Source organism: Anolis sagrei, chromosome 6 (genome assembly GCF_037176765.1).
Source record: "Anolis sagrei isolate rAnoSag1 chromosome 6, rAnoSag1.mat, whole genome shotgun sequence".
Classification (NCBI taxonomy): Eukaryota; Metazoa; Chordata; class Lepidosauria; order Squamata; family Dactyloidae; genus Anolis; species Anolis sagrei.
Genome location: NC_090026.1, coordinates 44,141,062 through 44,165,807, shown reverse-complemented (window position 1 = coordinate 44,165,807; position 24,746 = coordinate 44,141,062). Strand labels below are relative to the sequence as shown.

General features: G+C 38.0%; 1 protein-coding gene across 3 annotated transcripts in view; it reads right to left on the bottom strand.

Annotated features, from left to right (window-relative positions):
* The window catches only part of KANSL1 (KAT8 regulatory NSL complex subunit 1), a 157,228-nt gene that overhangs the window by 92,239 nt on the left and 40,243 nt on the right, over positions 1-24,746 (bottom strand). For all 3 annotated transcript variants that reach the window (XM_060781099.2, XM_060781098.2, XM_060781100.2), the window contains one exon: positions 21,781-23,161. In XM_060781099.2, the coding sequence (XP_060637082.2) occupies positions 21,781-23,078 (1,298 nt within the window). In that variant the 5' untranslated portion in view covers positions 23,079-23,161. The remainder of the gene's footprint in view (positions 1-21,780; positions 23,162-24,746) is intronic.

The window sequence follows — 24,746 nt, the reverse complement described above, 5'->3', positions numbered from 1 at the left end:
ATAATTAGGAACTTCAGTCTTTCCAGACAATATTTTTTGTCCCTTCACCATCATTACAGTTCTCTCTTCTGAATCTTTGCCAATTTATTGCCAGCCTTATGGAGAGCGTTGCCTGGAGCCACACAGTACTCCAGATGACGTCTTACTACTGTGTCATGCAATACAGATCAGAGCTGCCATTAAATGTGGGCAGACCTGTATATACTTCAAATCTCATCTCTAGTGCAAGTCTCAAAATGTATAGCTTATTAGTAAGTTGCATGAAGCAACACATTATACAAAAAGATCTTACACTAGTATCTTATATTCTTGACCAAACTATGTTATACATAAAGATGTTGTTTTTATTAGATAATATGCTATTTATTTATTTATTTATTGTGTCATCAGCATCCATACCATTGTATTACAATTCTAACAGAACAAAACAAACACACAGATTTTGCAAACTTGGTAGTTGGTTAAATGTCCTTTGACCAGTATCTGGCCACTTGGAGTGCCTCTGGTGTTGCCGCAAGAAGGTCCTCCATTGTGCATGTGGAAGGGCTCAGGGTGCATTGCAGCAGGTGGTCAGTGGTTTGATCCAGAAGCAACCAGAACCAGAGATAATATGCTGAACAGCATACAAAGACCTATATAGAATCCTCAATCATACTATGAAAGAACAAAAATTATCGAAGAATTTGCAATTGGTCATTCCTTTTTTGAAAAGCAGGCTTCAACTCCTATTACTGCAAAAATAGTGTGTTTAGGCAATACATTCTGAAATATTGAAAAAATTGAGATGTGAAGAAGAGGCTTTATTGCTATGAATTAACTCCTTGCCTCTCCGGTTAGCTACCCAGAGCAGAATGAAATATGCAGCTTTACACAAATATGTTTACTTTCAAAAATTTAGAGGTGACAAGAATGAAACTTCAACAGATCCTCAAACTAACCCTGGCACAAAGTATTTAACCCCAAATGCAAATGTTTCTAAGCTGATCTGTTCCTAGTACGGTTGCCAAGTAAAATAAAGGGCTGATCTCCTGTACCATGAGCAGTTTAGGTAAACTGTTTATTAACCAAGATACTTTAGCTAAGAAAACCAATCAGAACAATTGCTAGAAATGTTACTTTCGTATTTACATTATAGAGCTAGTATATATAAAACTACAACCTAATATTGTAACAATGCTTAAAAGTCTTTGGAAATATCCAGGAAGAAGATGCTAGGAGTCATACACAACCATACAAAGCTCTAGGGTTTGCAGCCTAATGGTGACTGGAAGGATCCCAAACATTGTCAAAGAAGAAACTTCCTCTTCTACACAATCATTAAAGGGACAGGAGCCTATCCCTTAATTCACCTAGCAACCTCAACTATCAGTAGAATAGGAAAAAATACTGAGCTATATACCTCAGCTTCTTCAAATGAGTTTTTCCTTCCCTGACTCACACAATCAAACATAATTTATTCCTTGGGAGAAAGGCGAAGATGCCAAGGATAACACTGTACAAACCGATTATATAATGATCCCCTATGACTCTATATAATATTACATGACACATTTCTATCTTTTGGATATACTACTACTTCATGAATGCCTCTATGACATCAAAGGACAGCTTTTTCCTGTAGATTTTAAGGTTATGTTTTCATTGCAAAAATGCAGATGAATGGTTTGACCACAAACAAATGACCTGCAATGTTACCATTTTCAGAGAAAAGGGGCGTGAAAGAACATACATGCAAGGGTGATTTTTTAAAGCAAGAGGTCAAGAAAGGAAAAGCTTGCAATGCCAATTCAGATCTTAACATACCTAAAGGCCAGAAACTTTTTACATGAAGTAATTTTCCATCTATTATGTACTCCACCCCTTTCTTCTAATTTCACGTTCCTAAACAAACCAGGTAGAACAGATTAAGTTATCTTCCTCTAGTGGCCATTTAAAGGGGGAAATACGAATGTGTTGTGTGTCTCACAAACACTTGTTAACTTCTCATTTTTTTCAAATTACAGGTACTCCTCAAGTTACGAACAAGCCTTCCTCACTGGCATTGTTCATTCAAGGTTAACCCAAGTTATCTGTTCTGACATCTCTGAGGGTACATGGCTGAACAGTGTAAACACAGTGAAACTGCCTGGTTTGAAGTGAAAATATGTTCTTATTTCAGAATTAATGCTGTTCTAACATGTAGGGAATCTTTATTGCAGGGGTCGTGAGTAGCCCACCTCAAATAAAACAAGGCACCTGATTTCACCTCTTGAATGTAGGAGAGCTAAAAAATAGGTAGTTCAAGAGCTTTGCAAAATACATAGCTAATTTTATTGCCTGGCTTCCATGGAGAATCATTCCCCAGTCAGGTTCCCAAAGACAATTTTCAAAATTGTAAGAAAAAAAATGTAATTTCTTAAGGAGCAATGACTCAATAACAGGAATATATATGGAGAATTTAGCTCCACATATATTCTGGGCACACTGATAAATACTCATGCTCACTGATAAATGCTCATGATAAGTAAAAGTTGCAAAACTATTCCTTTAGTTACATGTATTTTCCCAAGCTTAAATGTCAAATATGCCAATAACATTTAAGCTTTCAATGTATTTGTTGAAATGCCCTATGTAACTATTGAAAACATATACATATAATATTTATCATTATGTTTCAGTGGATAGCTTGAATGGGCTTCTTTCCCACCATCACCTAAGGAAAGGGAAAATTTCCCAGACACATTACTAAACTCAATATTAAAAACTCCCAGGATACAACAATTAAAGCACCATAGGGACTTAAAACTAAAGTGCCATTTAACAAAAATTAATGATTTTCTAGTTCCACATATCCTTTTAAAGTTTCTTATCTGTTATTAACTATGTGATTTTTTTCTAGTTTTGTCAACAGAGTATCTTCTCAAAGCACAATCCCGACAACAATTCAGATAACAATGGATTAAGATTATTCCTAGGGTTAAAATATACATTTAACACAAAAATAGGATCTACAACTCACTGAAACCAATGGAATGTAAGCAGCAACTAAGAAGTGCCACCCATTACAATGACTCTACTGGGAATAACAGTAGATTTGCTATTATTTTTGCAGTTTATAAATGTTACCTGTTATTAAAAAAAACCATGAGATCCAATGTGCACTAATTAAAATATGTCTGCCTTGGATTGTGCCAAAATCTGTATTAGGGCAGTTATTTTATTCATCCAATTCAAGGTGTCAAAATACAATGCAAACTTTCATGGAGCAAAATATTACCAAATGGCCCAATGAAACAAAACACACACACAAACTGAGAGAGAGAGAGACTGAGAAGAATGACAGCTCTTATTTTACAAAACTATTAACCTACACACAAGATTTGAGAAAAACATAATTACATTAATTTTGTTATGAAACTACAATGCATTTCAGTAATATAAACATCAGAACAGGTTATCAGATCAGTATCCTCCAGGAAATGCTAAACTATAGAGGGCTTTTAAAAACAAAAGAGTACATAGTCTTTAAAGTTAGGAAAAGAATGGACAACATATGGCAGAACAAAACTGCCAAGTTACTACCAATAGGCTTGAGACTCTTTAATGTAGTGTCAAGACACTTCAGTCATTTCAGCACTGGAATGAAAGCACACATCAACCCCTCAGACTGCAAAACAATAGACACTCAACCCAGGAAGCTGATTCATGCAATGTACATGTGAACTGTGCAGCAGAGGATTGTAATAATGTCCTACTGAATCAAACGTTGATATGATATGGTTCTGTGTCATGCTATTCCTACATCATACTAATTCATTCACTAACGATCACTAACACACAGGGACCGGCTAAAATTGAGTTCACTTTTTATGTTGGAGAGGGGGAAGAGACAGAAAGATGAGACAGAAAGAGAGAAAGGGAGGATGTACTCATTAATATAAATGAGGCAAAGAGCTGAAGAAACTCTGTTTCAGAACCATAAAAGAATTCTAAGCACTTTGCTACTACTTTACAGTCTCCAAGTCATGAACAAGATAGGTTATGTAGGTTTGTTCTTATGCTGAATTTCTTTATAAGCTTTGGATAGCGTAGGAAAAGATCACATTCTTGTGGTGCTTGTTCTGCTGTCTGTGCCCCTGTTCAGAAGACTTCACCCCACTTTCGGTCCCTGTGGTTATTTGAGTTTGAAAAATATGGCTTGTTGTGGAAACAAGGATTGGTGAGAAAGCTTCAGTAGAAACACCCTTTCCCCCGATAACTCTTTTAAGAGTTAATTTCCCTTCCTAAGGAATACTCTCATTTTCTGTTGTTTTACCCCTGTTCTTAATTATGAGTCATTTGTAAGTTGAATGATTGTAACTAGAACACCGTTCGTATATTCAAAGCACAGTTAGCCCAGGCCATTTTACAACCTGAGTAGCAGTGTCTCTCCTAATCAAGGAAAGTCAAGGTACATTGCACTTAAAGACAGTCAAAGTATTTTGGCATCTGAGGAGGTAGTAAATCTGACAAACATCCTCCTCCATATGTGCAGGAAGAATACAATAATAACAAATTAAATAACAACATATGATGCCTTTTTATGGTGCCCAAAATCTGCTGCTACCGGCAGCTGCCTCATCTTCCCAAATAGTAGGGTAAGATTTGGGTTTTTTTAAAAAATCCAATACTGGGATTCTAAAGATATGAATTACTGTATTTCATCTATTTCCCCCTATATAAATATCTTGAAAAATGGTGTGCGTCTTAGAATCACAAGTTGCTTCTTTTTATATGTATAAACAAAAGCATCAATGAAATAATGTATTAACTTAATACCTATAATTTCAGTGAAAGCTCAAAATTTAAAAAAACCCATTAGATTTGGGAGTATTTCCTTGAGTACCACACACAGTTATAAAAAGCTTTTGATGGTTTATGTTGGGGTTTGTTTTTTTTTTTTAAAAAATGAATATTAAATCTCATATTGGTAGCAATTTTAAGAATATGTATTGTATGTTGTTGTTGTCGGCGGCCTTGGCCTTTGTAAGCCGCATTGAGTCCTTCGGGAGATTTTGCGGGGTATAAATAAAGTTAATAATAATAATAATAACTCAATAGCTTCCTATAGAAGGAGAATGTATGGGTATTACACTTGGAAATGTTGAGGAAGGGTGTTGAGGAACCTATGTTATTGAAAAAAATGACATTTTCCCCAAATACATAAAAGTTAATGCACTCTGTCACTGTGGTTCTTAAGAGTGATCTTCTGTGAATTCACACCTATGGGAATAACTGTACCTGTGCAGTGTAGTTTGAAACTTTCTAGCTCTCTAAAATATACTTTTTGTCAATAGCCACACCCATAGCCATTGCCTTTGTTCTGTGCTGCAGCATCAGCAGTATAAGATCCAGGCACGGCAGAAGGGAGGACAAGCGGGCTGGTGTGAATTCACAGAAGACAACTCAAAGAACCACAGTTACAGGTAAGCAACCTGTGTTTCTTCTTTGTAGTTGCTGTGAATCTACACCTATGGGAGACTAATGAGCTACTGACAGAGGAGGGTGACATGCCATAGAAAAAGGTAAGACCTTTTCTTTACTGAAATATCAAAACACAACATAAACCTGAGAATGCTGATCAAGTCAGAAAACACTCATGTGGGATTATTGTGTATCATCAATTGAAGTTACATCTTAAACATTTTTGTTATCAGAAAATTACTTGAAGGGATAAAGGCATGGAATGTAGTATTCATTACCCAGAATTGCTATATTTTATAGATAAGCCATTTGGTAAAGTAACACAGAAAAAATACAGCTTTGCCAAATGAAGTGACTTTGTTAGCTGCTGAATACATCTTGTACATTCACAAGTGTTAAGAGATTGAGACTAGGTAGTGGTCCTCGAGAGGAATTCCTTTCAAAAAGGCTGCTGAGGTCACTGCCGATCTAGTGGACTGCCCTCAAATAGTCCTTGGTGGGGAAAATTTGGCAAATCTGTAAGTCATACAAATTATATTGGAAACCTTGGGGAAACATCGAACAGTGGAGGTTTGATAGAGGTAAAAGGACAGGGCATGCCAGACATCTAGGGCACAGAGATTCCTCTCAAGATCAGAAGACTACTTTGGAAAGAAGGCTGGTAATACAATGACCTGATTTATGTGGAATTGAGACACTACTTTGGTCAGAAAGGAAATGTCCAGGCATAATATTGCTTTGTTACATTGGAAGCAGGAAAAGGGTTGGTCAGCCTTAAGGGTTGACAACTCACTTACCTCTCCTGGCAAATATTACTGCTACAAGAAAGGCAATGTTTGTGTTGTTGCTGCCTTGTATGTTACCCCAAGTCCTTCTGGGGAGATGGGGTGGATACAAATGAAGATTATTATTATTATTATTATTATTATTATTATTATTAAATCTCTTAACAATTCCTTTTGGCATGCCCAAAGAGATTTAAACACTCTCTTACTTATTTCTCATGGATAGTCTCTACACTGTACTCACTGCTTTAAAACTAGAAGTCTAGCTGGTGCTATATACTATCGTTACATGATTGACTAAATTATAGAGCAAATAATGTTTTTTTTTTAGGAATGGAAAACTTCCTACCAGAACAATTCAGTAGTGGAAAATGTTTCACCACACCCAACCTCTGGAAAATCTATTCAGCACCTTCGAATTGCAACATTGCAATTTCATCTTCGTGTCTTTTTGGGTGAAAAACCTTTTTTAAGAACAGTATACAGCCAAGATTCTCAGGACATTAAGTTCTGCACTCAACCCCAATTTCTACCCTTGTGCATTAAAAAAAAAGGAATATTCAAGGTTCCCTAGGCAAAGAGAAGTTGAAGTCTGCTTCAATATCATATCCCGTTAACTCAAAGGCCTGTCTAGGTCAGAAAATGAAAATGGACTATGGCTACCCAGCAGTGTGGGAAAGTCTTCATAGCAGTATGTTTATAGGCACACTTCTACCACTTCACGCAATGTATAACAGCCTGGCAATGACTGTAGGCACAGGATTGAGTCCCAAATTCAAAATCGGTCCATGACTTGCTTTGTCATCAAATTCTTCAAGTTCAAATGTTTGGTAGCAAGAAATGTCATGTGCTTTCTCTTGGCCACTCAGAATCAATCACTTACATATTCTCACTGCATACACAAATGGAGAATACATCTTTTGCTACCAAAATACTTATTTTTATAACTTTAGAATAAATTGAGATACCATGTCTATCACTATAAAAAGACTCCTATTCTAAGAAATGAATATACAACCAAATTCCTTCCTCCTCCCTCCCTCCCTTACCATAACTGTAAAAACTTGTAACATTTCTTCAAGCCTTCAGGGACCCCTTGAAGGATATCACGGCTCACAAAGAAGTCCATGGACCACATGTTAAGAACCACCAATATATTGTATTAATGTATTTGTATTTCTCAATTTTCTTCCCTCAAGGAATGCACATATCAAGACTTCTCAAAGTAAAGAGAAATTTCATTCAAAAACAAACCACTATAAATTTACCCCAGTAAGACTAACATCTTAGATAATTTTCCATTCTCCAATAGCGAGTAAACATTAGTCACATGCCAATTCAGAAGAAAATGCATTCCAGAACACAGTTGGAGGAAATGGGGAGGCAGGCAAATAAGTAAACAAGGGCAACTCCAATGCTCAAAGCAGGGTCTTTGCAAACATCTTTCAATGATCCCACCATCTGCAATATGCAGGAATTGCCTATCATCATCATCCCCACTTTTTTCCTCTCCAAAAAAAAAAAAAATACTCAAAGCAGCTTACTATAAAATGATATAATACAATTTAAAAACCCCAAAGCATACAAACAATAAAATAGAATTAAATATTAACAGTATTAAAAATGAACAGTTAAAACCAGATTCATAGCTAAAACCACAGCACCTCCCAACTTGATCTTGAAAACTTCCTTCTTTAAAAAGTGTGTCCGAGTAAAAGGATTTTAGCCTGTCCCCTGAAGGATAGTAGGGAGGCGCCATTCTTAAGCTCTTCTAGTCAACTCTACATCTTGTCTCCTACAATTTGACCTCCCACTTCTATTGCCTTATGTCATCCCCACACTCCACTAAAACACTTACAGAAGCATAGAGTTAAAAGACCATATGGGCGATCCACTCCAACCCCTTACCATAGAGAAAAAGCACAATCAAAGCACACGACCTCTCCAACTTTGACACCGAGATACCTGAGGACTATCCCTGTATCCAGCTTCAGTGGCATTTGAAAATATTAGCGACATCTTTAATCATTTTGATCAGATGAATAATGTGTGGGGAGATAGTAACTGGCCTATTTATTGGACCTGTAAAAAGAAGCCTGCCCTGAGGAGCTGGATTGACATATTAGTGATGGAGAGCAACTGTAAGGATCACATGAGCAGAGACAAAACAATCCCACACTGCCCTTTCATGTTATTGATATGTTTGTGGGTCTGAACACCTGAAAACAGGTTACTGTATTTTGAGGCAATACAATGTTGCTGAAATAAAAGTCCACAGTATAAGACATGGCATATTAGGAGTTTGAAGGAATCACTCCCTAAAGCTCTCATTGTTGCCTGGATACTTGTTTTGCAACATTGAAAAGATGACCACATATCAGTGCGCATTTGACAGCACACTCTACCTCTGGATTTACAATCTAATAAAAACAGGAATGCAGACAGATGCTTTAAAGTCCATACACAGTATGCAGAAAACTTCAGCTGACAAATATGAACATCAGCATGCAACATGTTGTAAGTATATATTTATTTCCCATCACAAACAAATGTTAATCTATCCCCATGTCACCATGACAACCTACCTACCAATGCCCTGCTTCTGAATGAACCTTTGGAGAAAGGCATTTATTACCAATCATTTTTTTTAAATGCTGCTTTGATCCTAATAATATCTAGCCTTCAGAAATTGATTCCAGATGTACCCCCAACATGCTGTAAATCTGTCATACATTCACATTATCTACTAAATGCTGAACTGGTTGCTGACACTACTATGGATGGAAAAATACATATTGCCCTTAGTTCACACTGAAATACATCTTTGCAAGACTAACCAAGTACCATATTTACTCAAATCTAACGCTTATATTTTTTAGCTAAATTACCTTTTCAAAGATAATTTGAAGCCCCTGGTGGCACAGTGGGTTAAAGTGCTGAGCTGCTGAGCTTGTTGACCAAAAGGTCGCAGGTTCGATTCCGGAGAGCGGTGTGAGCTTACGCTGTCAGCCCTAACTTCTGCCAACCTAGCAGTTTGAAAACATGCAAATGTGAGATCAATAGGTACCGTTCCAGCGGGAAGGTAGCAGCGCTCCATGCAGTCATGCCGGCCACATGACCTTGGAGGTGTCTACGGACAACACAGGCTCTTCGGCTTAGAAATGGAGAAGAGCACCACACTCCAGAGTCAGACATGACTGGACTTAATGTCAGGGGACAACCTTTACCTTTTTACCTACCTTTTCAAAATTAGGGTACCCATTAGATTCGCATAATATGGTAATCTTAGTGCTGAGCCAAAGCTACTCCGAAAGCTCCTATATGAGGGATGTCATCTCTAATTTAATTGCTATGGCTCAATGCTATGCAATGCTGGGATTTGTAGTTTGGTGAGGCATCAGCATTGCTCGGCAGCCCCCGTGATCCCAAACTACAGCCCCCATTATTTCATAGAATTGAGCCACGGCAGTTAAAGTGGATTCATTCTGCAGCATAGATGCATCCCAAAGTTTTCTTCTCCATTGCTGAAATTTTTGATCTTCTAACACTTTTGTTTTTAAAGAAGGAATTCTAAGCAGGCAGCCACTGTAATGCATGCATTTTCTGACCAAATTACAAAGAGTGATCTTTATGCTGCTATGCATTACATTCGCCAGTAAATCCTTTTTTTTTGTTTCAGAGTTTTGAAAATTTAGGTGCGCATTAGACTCGAGTAAATACGGATATCTCCCTATGCCAATTCTTGAGTATACATTTGGAGTAATTTCCATCTAACATGCAGCTGCATTCACATTAGATGCACAGAACATTTTTAACATATAAACAAAATAAATCCAACTGCAACATAACTAATATATCTCCCTACATTTAAATCTGCTGCATCATTATTTTAGATCATTCAGTAACCAGAGTTAAAACAATAAAAAAATAAAAACACCAGCAAGGTGTGAATAAAACCAACCACAGTGTAGTACAGCAAGGGTAAGCTGGTTACTGAATAGAATAATGCTATGCTCTGAAACCATTAAGATCCATTTTAAAACAATCTAGGATTTTAAAAGTTTCAACCTTCAATATTGTAGGTGAGAAATTAATTGTTGCCACACATTCCCCACCTCCAGGAGAGTATTTCACAGGCAGAATACTAACACAAAACAGGTTGTAATTACCCATCCTGCACAACTGACTGCATAAAACAGAGGAAGGTCTTTGTCCGAGTAAATATGAGGAGAGACATTAATTCATTCCACCTGGCTGCAAACAACTTAACAGTAGTCAGGACAGACCAGTAAGTAGTACTGGTGTTACACCATCGTATCAGCTAGTCCTGGTTACGTTATGTACTCATGCATCAAGTCTAGAAAGTTTAGTTTTAAAAAACTTACATCTAAAAATCTAGATCAACACCCACGGGGCAGTATGAGTATTGTCTCTTAACTCTCATAAAAAGGAAGCCACCCCTTCTCTTAATATAAAGGGCTGGTGCTTCTTCTAGGTTCTCCCAGGATGGACTGTATAGTTATGAAAACCTAATAGAAGTGCCGCCCCCCTCTGCTTTCTTTGTTGTAGAACTGCTTCTGGTATTTTTAATGCCTTGGTGGTGGCTGGTTCCCTGAGGCAGCACTAACACCTTCCCCTCTCCACATAATGATCTCAACATATCTATGGGTTATACCAAGATCCATAATTTTGACCACCAAATCTGCTCTTGACTTTATCCATAGTCAGTTTATAATCTTGCTACCATATTTAGGATTTCCAGCGGACATAATCATATTACAATATTTCAACTGAGAAGTTATGAGAATGTGAATAACTGTTGCAAAGCCATTTCTATCCAGATAGGGTCACAGATATGTGAACCTAAACAGATAAAAGGCCTATGTTACCTTTGCCTCTATTAACAATGATGGATTTAAGAGCATGTCCAACTAGAACACAACCCTAATCCTTCTAGGACAAGGAGTATTTGTATTTTTTATGTTAGAAATGGAAATCCTCTGTCTTGTGAAGCTGAAGGAGAATCTCCATATCTAACATGCAAAAACACAAATTAACATCACCATCATGTTAGTCCCCTGAGTAAACAAACCAATCTTTATTTTGGTCATAAACCAGCATAAGGAGAAATGGTTACAGTTTGATAAAAGTAAATTTAAAAAACCAAACAAACACCCGGACATCAGCTGAGCCCAGCATTTGGCACTCTAGTTGCAACTCAGGTCGAGAAGCAAGATCTTCTTTCTATTTTGCATCTCAAAAATGTTACTGGGACAGATTATCCACAAAATATTTGAACCTCATGCTATTCTTATCTTTCCCATCTGTTGCTATGATAACCATTGAACATATTAGAATTATTAAATGTATGTTAACTGCTCTACAGACAAAACATTTTTAACAATTAAAGTAAAATATCCAGCCAAAATTAAGCATGCAATGTCTTTTTATTTCAATGAGAAAATTTGGAATAAACATTTACTTAATCATCTACAAAACAGATTACATTAGTTACTACAGTTTGGTTGGATAATGTCTAAAATGTCATGGTGACTGTGCACATATTTCCACTGCCATCACTACACCAATATTTTATCAAAAGAAGTAACTGTCCATCAAGTTTATTCATTTTAATGCTACTTCAAAAATTATGCCAAATATCCATGCTCTGGGCTTTCCTGCCACTTTCATATTTTGTTAAAGCTTGAAATTCCATCTATTTCTAACAGAAACATGTTTTTCACCTACTACCAATATAAAGAGCCCTTGGCATTTGCAAGCTCAGGATCTGTGATTTAACCATCTGTAGGCTGAAAAGGAAAAAAAATTACCTGCAATCAACTGCCAAGAAGCAGTCCAATTGTACTAGTGTGGGTTGCAGTGTTAAGGCATGATCGGCATGCATTCTTCTTGCTTCAACTGTGGTGCTTCTGATGTTTCCTAACAAACATGGTAACTGGCGTGCTTGAATCAGGAAATGGGAAGAATATGACTTTGGTGCCTAGGTCTTACTGCCACTGCTTCTCCATCTCCTGTGCAAATGAACATCAACTCCAGGATGATGTCGGCACATGAAGCAGAAACAACAAGCAGCTGGTACCCGGGGTTTACTACCACCACCTTTCCTTCTCCTGCAAACATGAAAGCCATTCCTGGGATTATGCTAGTATGTGAGGCAGAAGCAACAAAGCCAACCATGCTGAAGTCAGAGGGCTGCAAATATACCATCTCACCACCTCTCACAGCATCCACCCATCACTGCTTTAATCAAAACATTATCTGCACCCATTAAGCATCATGAAGAGTAATTTGCACAGTAAGAAGTTGTTTGTGTGTGTGAAGGGGGATGGAGACTTCAAGAGGGAGGGATATTTTTGTAGATGGGATTAAACCTAGAGGATGTAGGATTTCTTTAAGAAAGGGGGAAGGGTGGTCAAGGATACTTTCAGATGACATACTGCTTCCTCAACATGTGACTGCTGAATTCACTCTACCTCTAAATGGATGAAGTTATGACCCCATTCTACTCAAAATGCATCTTCAACATGGTAACCTTCAATAATTTGCACCACAATTCCTAATAATCCTTTGCTATTGGCCGTGGTGGCTAGGGTTGGTAAGAGTTGGGTCGGATTAAAAGCATATCTAGTCCAACGCTCTGTTGACATAGTGGCTAATGAGGTGCCTATAAACAGCTCACAGCAGGACATGAATACAACAGCACCCTCCCAGTTATTCTTGTTTTCTATATTGCCTGTCATCTGCAACATACCCAGACTTGTACAACAATAAAAACTACAATACATCAGAATAAACCGCTTCAGATGCCTAGTAAAAACATAGCTGTTTACTAAAGACTTTAGACCATATTGATGTATTTCAATAGATGGATGTCATTTTAAAGTAATCTTTTAGAACTATTTTAACTTGTTAACATGTGTAATATGTTTTGGTCTATTATTTTATTGCTTTAAATTGATTTGACTTATGTCCTGAGATACCACAATAGAGAAAAAGGCACGTGTATTTCAATACATTTTTAAAAAGCATTTAATAAAGAGCACAACAATGTAAACCAAAAATCAACAGCAACAGACATTTAACTTGAAATTCCAAGATACAGGTTTTCAATATGTGAATGAAGTACTAAAGAAGTAGTGTATGTTGTAGAGAGGCTGTCACTACAGAAATTGCCTTCCTTTTGTCACCAGATAGATATACCATGTTTCCCCGAAGACATCCCCTGAAAATAAGACCTAGTAAAGGGTTTTTGCTGAATTGCTAAATATAAGGCCTCCCCTGAAAGTAAGACCTAGCAAAGTCTGGAGACCACAGCACCCCTCTCTTTGGAGGCCAACCCAGGCTTCAATGGAAATCTCCTTATTCCTCCTCCGTTTCTCCTCTTTATAACCTCGGAACTGCTGCTTGCTTTCCCCCTTTCCTTTCTCCCCAAAATTCCCAGGGCCCTCTTCCTTCTCCTCCATAACTCTTTCCTTCTCCCCAGACTTGAACCCGTGCCAAACACATCTGTCTCGCCAGATGTTGCGTGAACTCCGCAGTTTGTGCCAAAGAGGAGGAGGTTGCTGTAAAACAGGGCCCGCAAAGGTCCTTCTGGGAGAAGGGAGGGAGCTGTGCACATATGCATCCCCGCAGCCGGCTATTGGCACCCGGCCCAGAACCACCACTGCCATTAGTTCCTCCCTCCCTCCACATACTCGTCTCCTCCTTCACCTTCCTTTGTTTCAGAGGCAAGAGAATGGAGAGGATGGGGCTACAGGGCCAACACCCGTCCTCCTCTATGGCTTCGGCCGTGTGGTCACTCCCAGGGTAAGCGCAGGATTGCATAATCATCATCATCATCATCGTCATTATTATCATTATCATTATGGCTTTGACCATACCACTCACAGAACATTATTATTATTTTTACAGCAGGTTTGGCCTTGTGGCCACTCATAGAGCATTATTATTATTATTATTATTATTATTATTATTATTATTATGGTTTTAGCCACATCACTCATTCACAGAGCATTATTATTATTATTTTACTGACACAAAAACACGGTATGACATAGTAAACGAGATATGATCACAAAATCACAAGTCGAACACTTTCCAAGTGTTGTTGTTGTTATTATTATGGCTTTGGCCATGTGGTCACTCACAGATCATCATCATCATCACTATTACTATAGTTTAGGCCTTGTGGTCACCCACGGAGCATTATCATTATCATTATCATCATTTTATCATTATTATTATTATGGCTTTGGCCATGTGGTCACTCACATAGTTTCTTGGTAGTAACAAGAAATTCATGATAGGATTCAGTTTGTCTGGTTGTGCTGGTTTGTGATGATAACTACTGTATGGTATATAATAAAAGTCCAATGTTTTTGTTCAACAATAAATGTGAATTCTTCTTCATGGAAAAATAAGACATCCCCTGAAAATAAGACCTAGCGCACCTTTGGGAGCAAAAATTAATATAAGACATTGTATTATTTTTGGGGAAATGGGGTATAAGTTGTAGCACAACCAGAAGGACCACTTACCATAACCACCGTACCTTCTAGCAACTGATACTAGCATACTGCCTCTAATACTACAGATAAAGTGTAGTATCCCTACTAATTGTTATTCATGATCTTATCTTCCAACAGGGAAGAAGAACATGTTGTACTCTAGATATTACTAATCTACAATTCCCACCAGTTCTATCCAGCTGATTGTGGTGAAGGATGATAATGGGAATTATATCATATAGTTCTTACTCTCAAACTATGCTCTGTGTGATGAAGCTGATCACCTTGTTTTTTAACTGAGTCAAAGTAAGGTGATACACAGAGCACTATACATGGAGTAATATAAATTTTAACACAAAAATTATATACTTGCTACTGGAAAGAGTGATGATACTTATTTTTTCCCTTTACAATCACAATAACATACATGATTTCATTTAAACTTTTAAAAGTGTGTGTTCATCCACACCCATCAAGTAACATAACTTTTTGTAGTAACCCCATGAGTTTCACAGGGTTTTCTTGGGAATATTCAGGGGTGGTTTTGCCAATTCTTTCCTCTGAAATACAGCCTGCAGCACCTAGCATTCCTTGGGAATCTCTCATCCAAATACCAATTGGGCCTGACCCTGGTTTGCTTACAAGATCAGATGAGATTTGATGCCATAGGGGCAGCTGTTTTATATATTATGAACATTTACACACAAATATTTTAAGGAATAAAAGGACGAAATTATCTTAAAACAAACGAACTGTGTATTCAATTTACTATGCAACTGCTCAAATTTTGCCTTCCCTAATTAAAAATTGACCCCCAACCAAAGCTTCTGTTGATTACTCAACCAATCAAAGCTTGCAACACTACTAAAAACCTTGGTAATGCAGAACTGATTAGGAATAATACACATGGATGCACACACAAAAAACCACCAAGTTTCCAAAATAGTATCAGATCAGTCAGCTGAAAACAGCTTAGTAACTGAACACTATTGCTGAGAACTTTTCATCTCAAGTCTAACGGCCTACAGAAAATAAAAATAACAGTGAGCAAGACTGATCAATGCACAAGCAATAATGATGTGCCAGTCAACTAGCCAACAGATAACTAAACAAAGAGGGCGATCAAGACATTTTGATGGATGATGAGAACATTCTAGGACAATTCTTCAAGCAACAGAAATGTTGAAATCTTAAGACTAGAATAAGCACCAGTATGTACTTTGATAAAATATACCTAAAATCAATGTGACAGACAAGGTTAAAATAAACAGAAACAAAACACAAAAGAAAGTTGTAGGAATCAAGAAAAAAACATCACTGGGCAGTCTTGGAAAATGGGATGGTAGCATCTTTTATGTATCTTCAAGTTGGCTTATGCAACCTATGAATTTCACAAGGTTCACCTAGGTAAGGAATACTCAGAGACTGTTTTACAAGTTTTCTCCCCTGAAACATAGCCTACAGCACTTGGTATTCATTGGCAGTATCGTATCTGACAAAGCAGGGCTGACTATTTGCTTCAAGATCTGATGGGACATTGTGCCTTTAGGGTCCTGTGTATGCAACTTTGTCAATTATTACATATTATTTACCAATGACAGGACATTACTATCTAGCATTAATAAATCTAGCCTATAATTTCTACTAAATCTGAAAGCAAAAATAATATTTAGGTAACATCTGTAGCCAAAAAGGCCAATGGTAATATTGGTTGGAATTATATCAGCTGTAGTCCAACATATATGAAGGTGAAGCACCATTCCGGAGAAGTTTGCTCAATAGTCATCTGATCTTTCAAAATTAATATTGCAGCTTGATGCCAAACAAAAAAAGCATTGTAAAATCGTAGAATATTTGATTTTCACATTGATTGTCCTATTATTTTATACACTACAGAGATTTAGCTTCATTAACTGTTAACAGAAGGAGACATGCTTTCTCCAGGCAGGACACAGAACCATATAGCTCCCTCTCTCAAAGGCATGCAAGGTTGAAACGTAATTCCAACTACCATGCAGTGAAAATATCAAGTCATATAGATATGTTTCTATTATTCAAATACAACTGATTGAATATATACATTTTGTGGACTAAATAAACTTTTGCTTAGCTCAGACACAAAATAGTTTATTTTCAGATAAATTGTTTACAGACCACAACTCTCAAACACATCCAGTATGGCGAGTGGCTATGCTAGGAGGTTATGGGTGTTTTAGTCTAAAAATAGCTTTCCCAAACTCTGGCCATTGGCCTGTAGAAGTCATGGGGATGACTCGGGATGGAATAAACAAGAAAAATCTCATAATTTCAATCTTATACAGTACACCACGAGCCATTTTCACTCATATATTTATATAAAAACATTGTGTTTAACATAACTATTTTCAGAAAGCAAACTAAAACTTAGATAGAATGCATAGTATGAGTTACTGAAATATACAATACAGTACTTTCTTGGTATGTTGTAACCAGCAAAAAAGAACTAACTGCTTCAACAATAACTGATCATTTGTGGAAGATGGAATGAACAGCACTTTCTCATATCTCACAAGTCCCAGAGCCACATGAAATTATTTACAACGAATGCTTGGCATTCAACAGATCTCAGGTTCAATCGCCAGGTAGGATTAAGAAATGGTAACTGAAATTTCAGAGACCCACCACCAATCAAGAATAGACAAATCTCCCCAAACTGGTATTTTACAAACATAGACTATAATCCTATCACCACTCAGAATAGATGTGTTGTAATTCAACATGTCTAAATATGAGCAAGTTTGGAAAGGGTGATGTAAGTAAAATGCCACTGACTTACCAATTTATTATTTCACTATGAAGCAGATTCAAATGTTACCATCAATTCAATCAACATAAATCAGGTTAATTATCAGAAGTATGGATATGTATGGCATTAGACAAAAACTCACCTTTGCTCAATCTAAAGATTAATATAGATGGTGCATCATACAATCCTAGAAATTTGTAAATGCAACTAAAGCAAGAACCTCAATAGTGTAGCTAAAATTTCTCAGCTTTTCTTAGATCTCTCCACTTTTCCACCCCACATCGCTTCCACTGTGTTAATCCAATGATAATGAAGACACACCATTTCCCATAACTCAATCAATAAAGGACGTCTCTCTTTAGATGTAGGCAATAGTGTAGGAGTGTTAAAAGCAGGAGTCTGTCCAAGTATTAAATTTAACTAAATTCAAAACTTTTGGAAATTTGTCATATTCCAATTCCAATCGTACTATAAAAAATCGGGCCATATACCTCTCAAAGCCCTATGAAATTAAGATCTTGTTTGTTTTTACAATATTCTGCATAATACCCCCTTCCAATTTTCTTTTTCTTCAAATGAAACAATTTATAGTCACAAAACAGACTATTATTGGAGGAGGGAAGAAAGAGGAATTCCTATACACCTTGGAACTGAGGATGGAAGAAAACTGATAACAAGTGGCTAGTTCAGTGGTGAGAACTGCATAGCCCTTCAGATGTTGTCGGGACAGCGACTGACAGCAGTTTTAGCCAGAATCTAAATGGTAAGAAAATCTGGAAGTGCAATCCAAAAACATCTGGGGGGCCACACAATTCTGCTGGGTGGAAGAATGATATATATATACAGATGAGGTCCAGGTTAATTAAAGGATTGCATCTTTCTACATGAACTTCTTAGAAATCTACAATCTTCTGGAGAGGGACCTTTTCGCTGTCCCACCACACACTTAAACACATTTGGTGAGACCAAGAGACAGGGTCTTTTCAGTGGCTGATCCCAGATTTTGTAACTACCTCCCAAGAGAAACCAGTTGGTCTGATTCCTGCTTGACAAGACATTTCTTTGCCATCAGGTATATGTGGGACGATGAGGGGCACACTGATGGGGGATGGGGTGGAGGTGGAGTTAAGGAGAATATTTAGCTTTAAATATAATTTTAACTGTAGGAGTATTTTTATTGTCTCTTCACTGTATTTTAACTTACGTCCATGTCACATATATTTAATTGTTTTTAATATTTGTATTTGCCATGCTTTTAAATTTATTGGCTTGTGTCATATTGTAAGCTGCCTTGAGCCCCCATAGGTAAAAGGGCAAGGTAGAAATAAAGTTAATAATAAATAACTTAACATATGCATTATAAGCACATAAATAAAAATTTTAAATAACCTTTCATTTCCAATTCTTGACTAATTTTTTCTGGGATTAGTTTTGTATGAATGCAGCCATGAACGTAATTACGAAAAGAACTGGCCCTAGCCAGGTATATTAGGATATGTGTATGAATATACATGAGCATACACCTAGAACTCTTGGGTCTTGGGGGGGGGGGGAGGAAGGTTGTTGTAGGTTTTCTGGGCTGCATGGCCATGTTCTAGAAGCATTCTCTCTTGACGTTTCGCCTACATCTATGGCAGGAATCCTCAGAGGTTGTGAGGATGCCTGCCATAGCTGCATGCGAAACGTCAGGAGAGAATGTTTCTAGAATATGGCCATACAGCCCAAAAAACCTACAGCAACCCAGTGATTCTGGCCATGAAAGCCTTCAACAATACATTGAACATCTCTTCAGGGAAACTGTCCTTTTTTCTTTTCTTTTTTTGCTTTCCCTTTTTACTTTCAGCCTTCCCATTACACTTACTATACTGTTGCATTGCACTTGTATTGCACTATCTGTAGTAGTCTCACATCATGTGGGAAAGATAGAACAGGAGCAGCATGCAAACACTTGCTGCATAAGGATGAATGGAGTCTTTATTGTAGGCAATGTCACAGCATACCAGTTTCTGTCTCCTAAATCACCATTTATTACTTTCTCTACCTCCTGCCATTTTATGCTAGGCTCTACGTGGTCAATTTTGGGGTTTATGTTAATAAAAATAGGTCTTATGAAAAGCTGGTGTGTACTCATCCCTACCTTAGAAAGCTAAAACCATTTGAGATCCTTGCTATTGCTGACTTTCACAATACCTAAGACCAGGCACACACAAGACAGATTAATTCATAAAGACTTTGCCACTTTCAAATTACTGGTCAGAGAGCAACAATTCCTATTATGACAGCAATAAAAGTTGCATGCAACCTTTTCCAATCCAGTTTTAACATACTTTGATCACAACATATTTTTAAAAACTGTCTCCAGTTTATCCAGAGCTACAATAACATTGGGCCATGACTAACGTATGTAGAATAATGCCCCATTTCAGAGATCTCTGTCCTGACTGCTCTGGGATTAATGCCAGAAAACAATTGCCTACATAAAATCTCATGGAAATAAAGGGAAGGCTGTAAGGTCAAAAAGAACTTCATACAGGGTAAAAGACTTTAAAAACCCTGTTGACTTTATTTTTTATAATTTCTACTACTCAATAGGCACTGCTTGAATCACATCTAACCCCCCTCTCCCCCATGTGCTTCTGTTTCCCTCCATTTCTTCTCTTACTTCTACTCACTCCCAGTTCAATTATATTTTTCTCTTTCTTACTCTCATCCTTTCTTTTTTGTAACCCCATGTTTCAATTGCAGGATATACAGAGATTTTGAGTCTCTCTCCTCTTAACCATTTATCAAATAATATTCAGCCTTTGAGGTCCTGATTCCATAAAGAATTCCCAGAATTTCTTTATGGAATTAAGCTATTCAAAGGCCTTATCATATCTAACATGACAGTGAAAGGTTTCTGTTTTCACAAGCTAGAGCTAAAATGTGGAGCATCAATGGTGAAAATTGTATGGCTCTCCAGATGTCCTTGAACTGCTCCCAGGATTCTTCAACATTGGTTGAACTAAGTAGAGCTACTTTTTTCGTGTCAAGAGTGACTTGAGAAACTGCAAGTTGCTTTTGTTATGAAAGAATTGGCTGTCTGAAAGGACGTTGCCCAGGGGACACCCGGATGTGTTACCATCCTTTTGGGAAGCTTCTCTCATGTCCCCACATGGGAAACTGGAGCTGACAGACGGGAGCTCACCCTGCTCCCTGGATTTGACGCGCCGACCTTTCAGTCAGCGGTCTTGCCAGAACAAGGATTGTTCATCAGAGGCTCCAATAGAGCTACTGGAAGTGTCATTTCAGGGACATCTGGGGAGTCAGATTCCTACCCATCAACTTAGGCAACAACTTCACTCCAACAACCTCTGTGTAACCCTGAAGGAGATAACCTCAGGGCAGGAGAACACAAAATGTATCCTTGGGCCTATATTTAGCCCGAAGATTGTTTGTGTGGCCTTCATTCCCTGAACTGTCCTTTTTCTAACTAAAAAAAGATGAATTTCAATTCTTGAAGCATTTAAATAAGTTGCAGGATTACTTTTCAATAAATACAAATTCTATTTTTTCAAACCCAGAAGTGGACTTCCAACCATTTCCAAAAGAAAAGGGGATTTTGGCAATCAATGCAGTCCTCAGAGGATCTCAGAGAATGAAAATGACATATAATCCAAAACTCACAACAGAAATCCACCCCTGAACATTACTTCACTGTAGAAACTGTAGGGAAATCAAGTGTTCTGATCCCATTGCTTAAAAAAAAACTGAATTGGACCCAGACATAGCCATAGCCTGCATCTGCTGAAACCAAACAAGATAAAGTACCACTTATTTCATGGATCTATTCTTAAGTATGACCATATTTAGATCAAGCTAACATATCCTATTTAATAATACTATTACTTTTTAATTTTCTTTAGAACTGAGCAAAACTCAAACTTTGAATGTAGCTTTTTTTTAAAAAAAAAACTTCTCACACAATTCCAGTAGAAGCCACCTTCTGATTTCAGCAAAAGTACAGGATTTATGAGCAGCTGGATGTCATTCAACTGAAAAGCCCATCAGACAGCACACTCAGTAGTAAGGCATAATGACAACTATGTGTTCACTATCCCTGCAATTTAGGAATTCTGTTTTATGTTTATTGTTTCTCAACATGCAATGCAAATAAACAGGTTTCTTATTTTAAAACTTAGTGGTAAGCTTTGTAACTGCACCTTTCCCAACCTGGGAAATTACAGCTGGTGATACTCACAGTGGTACATGATGCTGTTCAGTGTCTGCTTTGGTCAGTTCCTCTTCTTCAATGTCTGACTCCCCACCTGAGCTGCTGTCTGTGACATCTGAGTCGAACGCTTGCTCACAAGACCGTAGGTTAGCCATCCCACTGGCAGTAAACCTCTCCAATTCTTCTGAGATGGAGCCACTTTTTAAGAAGCTACTCAGTCCTTCTGAAGTACTTGTCTCACTTGCTGCTTTTCTCAAAGCTGCTTCTGCCTTGCGGGTCAGCATTAGCTGACTCCGATGTCTCAGGGAGTCCAAAGCTGGCAACTTGCTGAGGGTTTTCTCCAAAAAGCCACCCAGTTGCTGCTGGATGTGCCGCTCCACCTGCTTGGCCTGCACCACCTGCAAGCGCTTTTGCAGCCGCCGAGCACGATTCTCAATGTCTGCCTGCCGTCGCAACAGCACCCTTGTCCTCATATCTGAATCCAAAGCATTATGAGAGTTGTTTGGCAGCGAAGCTTTCTGCTCTTCTCTTGGCTTATTGCTGCCAAGATCAGAACCCCCAGGCACTCCAGATAACACCCACCTGCTCTCTCCATCCCCTTCAAGCCCATACTGCTGCTGCTGTTGCACTGGTGAATTGGGGATACGTTTATTTGCAGTGCCATTATTGCTAACTGGAGCTGTGTCAAGGCTTCTGTGAGGAAGAGTGCAATTGGTCAAACCCGATTTCAGATTCCCCACATCGGAACCCCCAGGAGTATCTGAATCAACATCCTGAAGGGCTATGGAAGGAGGAGCACGCTTCCCACCATTAAGTGAAGCCGAGTTTTCATGATCAGAACTATTGCTCTTAGCCAACTTTTTAGCCAAGCCATTGACTGGTGCTTGTGGCAAAGGTGTTTGGCTACTAGTACTCATGGTTTTTAGGTTTTCCAATGAAAACACAGGTTGCCTCCCCAACAGGTCACTACTTTTCAAGAAGGGGTGTGATAACAGAGAGTGAGATTTAAGGACTGCTTGTTTGTTGAAGACCCCTTGCAGTTTTAATGACTCCTTCGGAGGAACCGAGGTTACATCCGAGCAGAGGTAAGATGCCACCAGAGGCTGCAATTTTCCCAGTTCTTCCTTAGCAGAGTTATTTCGGAAATCTAGGCTAGAATCCTCAGCTTTCCTTTTGGTGCCGTTCGTGGCGACAAGGATGTTGTTGGCGTTGCCGTTGTTTTCGGCACTGCCTGGAGACAAGGCGGAAGATGGGGGAGCCAGTTTGAACCGGATGTGGTGAGCTTCAGCTGCTGCGTCAGTGAGAGCGGGCGCCATAGTAGCCATTCAGCACAGAGAGACAGGAAGTCCAGCCTCTCTCGTTGCAGAGGCCAGCTCTGCTGTCTCCTACTGCCTCGCCAGAGGGCAGCCTAAAAAAAAAGCACAGAAAGGTTTGTAAGAACTACTGAAGCTGAAGAGTATTTAAAAAACCTATGCAAGCATAGTTCCTTTTTATTTCATAGAGGTGGCCTCTTATACAAGTATAGAACAGGTATAAAACAGGAAGGGAGTGAGTAAGGAAATAGACATCAAAATTTTGAGCAAACATGATAAGGCATAATTAGAAAAACTTTGGCCATCCAGATGTTCTTGATTACATCTTGCATAATTGTTTTCCATTGGCTGGCTGCTTCTGAGAATTGATATCCAGAGCTTCCCCAACTTTCTCATAACTCAAGGAGAATGAAAAGATGAAATATGAATAACACGCTGTGAAAGGGGGAAAGGAATGTGAACATCAATGTGAAAACCAGATTATGGAAGAGGAAAAGGTCATACAAAAGTATTCTATATCATGCAAATGGTAACTATGATGTAGGCCAAGGGTCACAGCTAGCAGTACAGCTGCTGAAACACAGTCAACATCAGTAAACCCAACTTCACTCAAACCCAAAAACAAGTCAGATAAATATTTTCTCCAGTAGTCAATTAGAACCAAACTCAAATATCATCTTTCCACTGTCCTGAATCCAAATCAATTTGCTAGCTCAGATGAATGTGTTTTGAAAGATAGGGTCATGTAAAAAGAGTCATGCTCTTACCAAGTCTAAAAAGGGAAAGGGTCTAGTAGTTGCATCTTCTGATAGACTAAAAATGCCCTTTACATGACAACCACGTAAGGAGGAAAAAAACCCAAATTAAACATTTTATTGGAACTTTAGAATTTCTAAAAGAGTTCTGTTCAAAATTAAGAATTTGGTGAAACAGATGTATATGAGGGGGTTTGTTCACTACCAGAAGTATCATCCTGGTTCAGATGTTCTCTTAAAGTGCCCTCAAAATTGGAGAATATCACAAAAAAGGAACATAAAGCAAGGCATCCAAAACATGTCAATTCAAGTGTGTATTATTTTATCAAAAATGCCCTGTTTCAACAAGGCACACAGATTTTATACACACCCTTAATTCTAGTTTAAATAGAAGAAAATTCTGCCTGTTGTTTCCAACCGTCAAAAACAGCTTCCCTACAATGGTTTCCCACTTCATGAAAACCCTAAACACTTTAGACTTTTGTCATTAAAAACCTCTTGATCATTACAATTATCCCCTGGCGATTTTCAGTACTTTATTCAGATGGAATAACAGAACAGAATGACTCAATGATTTGGACAATTGTGCTAGAGGTACATATAAAGGTAAGAACAGAGTTAACTTCTGGTCTTTCAGATTTTTTGGATCAATACTCAAAAGGTCTTAGAAAATAAGCAGAACTAGCCCTAGCTAGTACTTAAATGGGTAATTGGCAATTAATACCAAATTTCAGAGGAAGGCAATGTCAAACAACCTCAGAATACTGTTTACCTAAGAAAACCCTATGAAATGCATGGGGTCATCATAAGCAACACTGTCCAAAACAATTGGGGGGGGGGGGGGAGGTTCCTTCCTGCTTCTCTCTCTTAGGAAAGACAAAGCAAGTTAAATTACATTGTTTGCTACTTCAACATCAACATAAGT